The sequence below is a fragment of the Raphanus sativus genome, chromosome 4 (genome assembly GCF_000801105.2).
Source record: "Raphanus sativus cultivar WK10039 chromosome 4, ASM80110v3, whole genome shotgun sequence".
NCBI lineage: Eukaryota > Viridiplantae > Streptophyta > Magnoliopsida > Brassicales > Brassicaceae > Raphanus > Raphanus sativus.
Genome location: NC_079514.1, coordinates 29,696,409 through 29,703,694, shown reverse-complemented (window position 1 = coordinate 29,703,694; position 7,286 = coordinate 29,696,409). Strand labels below are relative to the sequence as shown.

The 7,286-nt window shown below is 34.6% G+C and overlaps 1 protein-coding gene and 1 long non-coding RNA gene across 8 annotated transcripts; one reads left to right on the top strand and one right to left on the bottom strand.

The window, feature by feature from the left end:
* Nucleotides 1–724: 724 nt before the first annotated feature.
* On the top strand, nt 725–3,743 carry LOC108849118 (uncharacterized). Of its 7 annotated transcripts, none has more exons than XR_001949136.2 (6): nt 732–985; nt 1,290–1,409; nt 1,486–1,606; nt 2,737–2,946; nt 3,044–3,130; nt 3,376–3,743. It is a non-coding gene; the product is annotated as an uncharacterized LOC108849118 (long non-coding RNA). The 7 variants fall into 7 exon arrangements; XR_001949134.2 differs by having other exon boundaries at nt 2,720–2,946; XR_001949133.2 differs by having other exon boundaries at nt 2,536–2,946.
* A 1,108-nt stretch (nt 3,744–4,851) lies between these two features.
* LOC108849283 (E3 ubiquitin-protein ligase At3g02290) lies at nt 4,852–6,644 on the bottom strand. The gene is made up of 5 exons (XM_018622832.2): nt 6,445–6,644; nt 5,968–6,165; nt 5,467–5,860; nt 5,265–5,374; nt 4,852–5,084 (listed from the first exon to the last, which is right to left on the bottom strand). The coding sequence occupies exons 2-5, from the start codon at nt 6,085–6,087 to the stop codon at nt 5,058–5,060; spliced, it is 651 nt and encodes a 216-aa protein (XP_018478334.1). The 5' UTR covers nt 6,088–6,165; nt 6,445–6,644; the 3' UTR covers nt 4,852–5,057.
* Between the last annotated feature and the right edge of the window lie 642 nt (nt 6,645–7,286).

Sequence of the window (7,286 nt, the reverse complement as noted above, 5' to 3'; positions counted from 1 at the left end):
GTACAAATAAGATATGTCGAGCATAATATCAGTATATAACAAAAATCTTTTTAGTCACAAAAAAAAACATGGAAAGCTCGAGCACATTTGCCCAACTTTATATTGCACTTTTGGAATTCGTGTGATTTCATTCCAGCGCAACAAAGTAAGATGTTGGTAATTTCTCTTGCTTGAAACTCGATTCAATTCACAGGTTAGTATAGTGATCTATCAATTCGATTGCTTGTATGTAGGTGATCAAACGCAAAAGAGAAATGCAAAGATGTTTTGTTCACCCGGACTTCGTTGCCTAATGTTCGGGAAAGGATCGGTACCTTTAAGCTTCACTAAAATCAGTATAGAGCTTCGGTAACAATGCGTACAACAAAATCTAAATACAATGAAGTAGTCTCGTACACAGTTACCTCCGAAATATACCACAGATAATCGGATCCTCGACTAGATCAACGCCGGAGACTCTTTTTATGTCCATGGAATGGATACTATATGTCTGTTCGGTTATTTGAGCTTTTGAGTTCTCAATTTTCAATAACGTAATCTAACTTATATTAAAAGGTGAATAAGATGGATGGAGAAGCTGTCCACCTAGACAAAAAAAAACGTCCAATAAGAGGAGAGTGAACTGCCATGTCACACACTTTTGTCGCCTGAAGATGTAATTGGGCATTCTGTTTGGGCCGTAACTACAAAAGCTGGAATTCTATATAATTTTTTCTACGGCCCATATGAATCCCGATCTTGCATATCCCAAATCTTCTCTGGGACTCCACGACTTTTCAGCTTCGTCTTCACCGGTTCTACTGTAACTCCATTACACCGTTACCGCCAGATCTTCTTCATCAATCAGCACGGTCTTTAATCCCTTATTTATTGTTTCGTTACCTCCCTTTCTATCTCCTCATATATAAATTGGTGCCAAATCTTCAAAGCAAATACGCAAAATATTCAATACATCAATCTCCAATGAAACGATTGCAAGGCTATTGTATGTCTCTTCGTAAACAATTCTCTTTCTCTTTTCATACCAAAAAGAATTTCTGTCTCTTTCAGAATTTGGTTTCTCTTATACTATTTTTTAAATCATTCTTTTAAAATAACTCTTCAAACAGCGACCTCTCCATGAATCAATATTGTGTGCTTTTGTTGATTATCAAAGTGTAGAGTAGTCGTGATGGGATTTGGTGTCTACATTAAGTTAATGGGTGTTTTTATTTCAGGTGGTGATCAAATATGACTATTTTCTTCCAGCCATATTATTTAACTTGTATTCCTTTTGAACAATGGTGTAGATGTTAATGTTAAATGAAGCTGCTCAATGGACAGTCTCTAATTGACCTGACCACCCCCATCCTCAACGAAGTGAAGATAGCAACAACCCGGCGTGTTATAGTTCATCTGCAATCACAAGAGTATGGGTTTCCTGTTACTAAAATCACGCCCTCTCTGTATTGCACTTAACCCCGTTATTAATAAACTTTTGCACAGGGCTGTTATGAAGCTGTAACTTTGGGACCAGGCTCCAACAGACTCTGCAACAAATTCACAGCATATGAAAACACTCACACTGTGCTTTTAGTCACTACAGTGAACACAAAATGTCTTGGAGGTAATTGTTTATCCCTCTAGCGTAACAACTTCACTGAGAATCATAACATTTTATATTTTCCAAATTGTTTGTACTCAGGTTGCTAATGTGATATATACTTATTTGATCATCATTGCGGAAAGTCTCTGCTTCTGTTTATAACGTTAGCTTGGTGAATATTTGTTCTATCTATTTCAAATTTATAGAGCTCTAACTGGGATATTTTGGTTGGCCTTTTGTTCTCTTGCTATAAATCATCTAGCTTTTGCAAAACCGTGTTTTTCTTCAAACAGTGTTAGTGTTGATCAATGCTTGATAGGTTGTGTTTGATTACTTATCTCAACTTTGTATTATATTGAACGCAAATTTCCATCTTGCCAAAATTGAAACCGTTGATGAATCGGCTATAGATATTTTTTTCATACTGGAGCTTGATCCTCTGCAATACTTATTAATTAATTCACACTCTCATAACGTTTTATGCGTTTAGAGAATGAATTATGTATATGAGAGTGAATTTGTGTACGTACCCCCATCTTAGACGTGCATTCATTCTTAAGTTGATCATATATACTATGTTGCCTCGTAACTCCAATCTGCATTATTAGACACCAAAAGTTGAGAATATCACAAGTGTGTAAAAAGAAATAAATTATTTTTATTCTTCAAATGGTTGTATTGCTCATTTTGCAAAAATTAGAAAAAAATACAAAAAAATCTCACTTGCTGGATCATTGTGTTTGTGTATGAATTAGACATTGATAGTAGAGACTTAGGTTTAGAGGTGGCCTTGCTGTAATAGGTTTTTTCCCCATATCTCTAAATTAACAAGAGTTTGATATATGCAGTATTAGCACGTAAATACATGAATCTAAATATAAAAGAAGTTTACTGATCTCCACTTTGTGTGATTTTGTAATGACATGCCGAATATATATTCTTGCCCTCAGCTCAAAGTCATCCTCACGGGTTTTCATGGACTATGATCTCCAACCAATCAACGATTATTGCAACTGGTTGGGGTTTGTCTAGGAATTATGTTTGACAGTCCCAAGTGATACTCAAATATAATCTCACTCCAGTTTGTTTTGGAGTGCATAGCCACAATTGATGATGTTGTATGACTTTGCTTAGGATTACATTGCCTGCAGTGACTAAGGCCACCAGAAGTCCTTCGTTGATGTGTCCACAATCTGGCAATGTAGCCGGTACCCGTTGATGCAATGTAAGAGTTAACAGGTTCCTTGCGAAAGTTTCTGTCTACTACAACAACGACCAGGCTGTTTTCTTCCTACTTGGTGATACAGGTCGTGAGTTGACTGGGAAGCCTGACTCAGAATTAGTCGACAGCTACTTTTGAGGTATCTTGCCATCTAAATATACATCAACCCCAAGTTATTTAATCTCACATTTTTTTCTGGAATGTTAGGCTAATGAAAACGTTTTTTATTAAGCCAGAGATTGAGCCATTTTTCGTTTGTTTAGCGAAGATGGTTCAGACTTAGTAGAGGAGAACACCCTATCGCTGCAATGGAAACAACGACGGTTCATCTCTAAACTCTTTCTCTTTCTCTCTCTTGAGTAGTATATATTAAACCAAAAGCTTCCAGAACATACTTGAATTGTCGTTTCTCTCATTCACAGGGATCAATTCCTTATTGCATGTTTTTGAACATTACTGTGAACGTTAGTTTTAATTTGCTAGAAATTTGTGTGACCTACTTCCATTAACCTATTAGCAATCATGACTATGTCTGTTTACCCTGTTGGTTTTTTTTGTCCTGTTGTAGATACGGGCTGTCACTGAAGGTGGAAACTTGGAAGCCACATACACAAATGGTATCCTTTCATTGGGTTCTATATAAAGTACCTAATGAGTTTTCATCAGCTAATTGGATACAGGGTGGCTAGCTCTCTATGGCGTGCAATTGCATGATGCAGAAGCCAAGCCGGTACTCCTATGCTCCTGCTACGAAAACTGAAAAAACATTCAGTACCTCGACTAAATTGTTTACAGTCATATTTGCTTACTCATTGCTCTTTCTTTTATATTTTAATTTCTATTGAAACGTGGCCATATTACTTTTAGCATAGCACACTACTAAATGTGGTCTTTTGTGTGTCTTTCTTTTTATTAAGCCATTTCTTATGCTCATTAGATTTCTCTAGAGACTGATATTCAAGATTTTAAATTATTAAAAATCAAGATTTTAAAATAAAATATAAATATAAACTCTAAAAAATTATTGAAAAGTAACCAATCATAATGTAGTCCAGTTTCAATCCCATATAATTAATGCTTAGTAATCTTCAGTCCGCATAATGCGTAGATTACTTCCCAAGGCAAACTATAATATTTGTAAAAAAAACTTATAATTAATAATCTTAGAAACTAATGAATTCCATTGAAAACAAACTAAATATAATCTTAAATTATAATACTTCGTTTCGAAAATGGCTAGAGCATACATTGTTGATCTCAAATAAGCAAATGAAAAGTAAATTCTGTTTCCAAAGGTATGAAATCAAGTACTAGCCTAACTGGAACCATCATCTCACATGTTTCCAGTTATGTCTACAAGGTTTCTATGGGTACAATCCTCTACACTCAAAAAAGGGACATACCTTCACATGTATTATTGAAAAAATAAACAAAATGCTTGGTATTTAAGTTTAGTATTAAACTGAAGAATCTTTAGTTTTTTCATGTTAATTTCATCCTAGATGCTATTTTTAAAGTTACACTGCCGACACCACAAACTCTTCAGGTTAATATGTATTATTGGTTTTTCACTCTCGCTTGATATATTCAAAAATCTCTCTCCAAAATTATGTGCAGATATTGAAGTTACATGAATGATGTATTGTAAATATAGCTTTGAGTCAAAGAAGATTATCAACAAAACATTTATAAAGGGCAACAAGATCTCTTACCTACTTTCCAAACTCAAACTTTATAGGTTCTTTGTGACAAATTTATCAAATAATATCATATATTTATAGAAACCCAAAATAAAAATTAAGCCAAATTATCCGCGCCAAATTTATCAAATAATATCATATATTTATAGAAACCCAAAATAAAAATTAAGCCATATTATCTGCGCGTAGCGCAGAAACGAACCTAGTGTTAATAATCAATACATATTTGGATTTGATGGTTTGTCTAGCGATTCAGAGAAGTTAATCTTAAATAACACCCTTCTTCTGGGTGTAATTTTAGAAATTCAAAAGATTAATATTTTCTAGATAACAAAAAAGTCAAAGATTCAACCTGCGTTTTCATTCCAGTAATCTTATTGAAGAAAAAAATGTATATAAATAATGAGTCGATATAAACTAAGAGCAATCACACTCTCATATTTACTGTAAAAGGCATCTGGATATTCACAACTTTGACAGAAGATTTATATATACAAGTGATCTCTGTATTATTTTATCATGCAAAGACTCACTGCCACTTTTTATCCTCTTAGCCAGTTTCATCAAATGCCATCACCTGCAATAATTAGATTGTAAACTTGATAAGGATACGTTTTTAGAATTGATATTCTATACGCTTTGATAAACTAAATATATTTTTCTTTATCAACTATAAACTTTAATATCTATGAAGGAGACTGATGGTACATCCGACCAAACCTCAAGTTCTGAAACATTTTAGAAAGCAACAAGATACCTTTCCACAGACGGGGCAGGTTTCACTTCTCTCCATCCATTCATAAATACAGCTAAGGTGGAAATGGTGAGAGCATTTGGTGATTATCTTCGGATTCTCTGGCGTGTAATCTACACATCACAAAATGAAAGACTACTTGTACCATCAAGTAGATAAAGTATAAAGAGAAACATATAAAGTGAATTCAAATAAACTAATGTACCATCAAGGCAGGTTGGACAGATATCATCCTCATCATCCGAATCTGCATAAGAGAGCTCTAACTTCGACTTTTCATTGGTGGGTGAACCTTTCGAATACGCTTCTTTCGAACCATCTTCGTAACCAGACTTGTTCCGTTTGGCTCCACCTCCCAAAATTTCAGAGCTCATTTCGGTATCACCTCTTAACGGTTCTGTTTCTCCACCCGAATGGCTTGATCCCTTAGCAAAACGGAAGTACCTAGGATCGGCATCGTAAGGCAAGGGCCTGGGAGGAGAATGATAGACATCAGAGAGAGATGAGTCATCAAATGAAGTTGTGGAATTCATCACTGAGGAAGCTTCCACAGTTGAAGGTATTGGATGCATACCAACTCTGTTAAATATCGATGCATACTGCAAAAAAAAAGGTACAAAGATGTAAACTTTCAATTGATAACCTAATAAGACAAACATCAGCAAGTTTCATAAAGTAATACAATACAAGGAGGAGAAGAACATACCAAACCCATGAAACTCTGGAGGAAGCAGTTAAGGCAGGGACAGTTCCTCGACATTGAAGTGTTTGGATTCGCATAACTCTCAAAGAGATCAACTTGAAAGCAACAGCAGAGAGCTCCCATGTTTCCAAGCAAACAGAAAGCTAATTCCACAGAAGATGTCTCTCTGCCTCCCGCAAAAACCAGAAGCTAACACTTGTTCTGTAAGAGACACAGATTAAAGAAAAGATGAATCAATTGGATCAGCTAATACATATCACAAACAAGACAAGTAACAAATGATTATTAAAGAACTATGCCGTTGTTTGAGGGTAAAGATTCATTCTTTTTATATTCGATCATCAGAATCAATCCGCTATATGATTATAAACTGATCAGTTAGCATAAGAACAAAAGGGTTTTCCGGAACCGATCCTATTGATCATCAAATACAATTTTTATTGAAGGAAAACAGAGAAAAACAGAGGAATCGAAGAGCACCTTTTGATATAAAGAGACCTGAGAAAATCCAGAAGCACGGAGAAAAATTCAATGAGAAACTTTTTTTCCTGTATGAGAGAATCTGTTGACTAATTCATCGATTGGAAGGTTCTCTCAGTGTTTGGTCGGAAAAGTGCAAAATGATTTTTTTTTTTCTTTCCAGGAACGATCCTCTCGTGTTTTGTCTTGTTCTACCTTTTGATCCATAGGTTTTTGGTTGAAATTAAAACCAGGATAACAGATTATTTCCGGAACGCATCCCTATACTTTTACCTTTATTTTATTCTTACCTGAATAGTTTATAAAGAAATTATTTATCCTCTCAATTAACCCCATATCTTTCTGTATTACTAAGGCTGCAATAGATTGCCTATTTTTGGAATGGAATGCTTTGGAATGATCAATTCCACTAATTCCATAAATAATTAAACAAAATACAAAGGAAATCATTTCATAACAATTTTGTCGAGGAATAAATGGAATGTATATATTCCATTTTCTACTGCATTTGATTCTTCTTATTTCATTCCTCTCTAATCTATTTATACATTTTTATTCACCAAATACAGCCTAAAATAGATCCAGTTTATTCTAACTGCCCTTTGACTCCTACCCGGTTAGTTTCGAAAACCATCCTTCTACTTTTACTTTAAAGTTGGAAAATCAGTCAATTCTACCATGAACTTAACTCTTCCATTGTTTTCATACACGAACTTTTAAATCAAGGCAAAAATACCATGAATTACTAAAATTATAAACACAAAATATGGAAATATGGTCGATTACATCAAGACCGGGATCAATTTCGATTTATTTAGGTTTAGGTGATGACGTGGCTGACA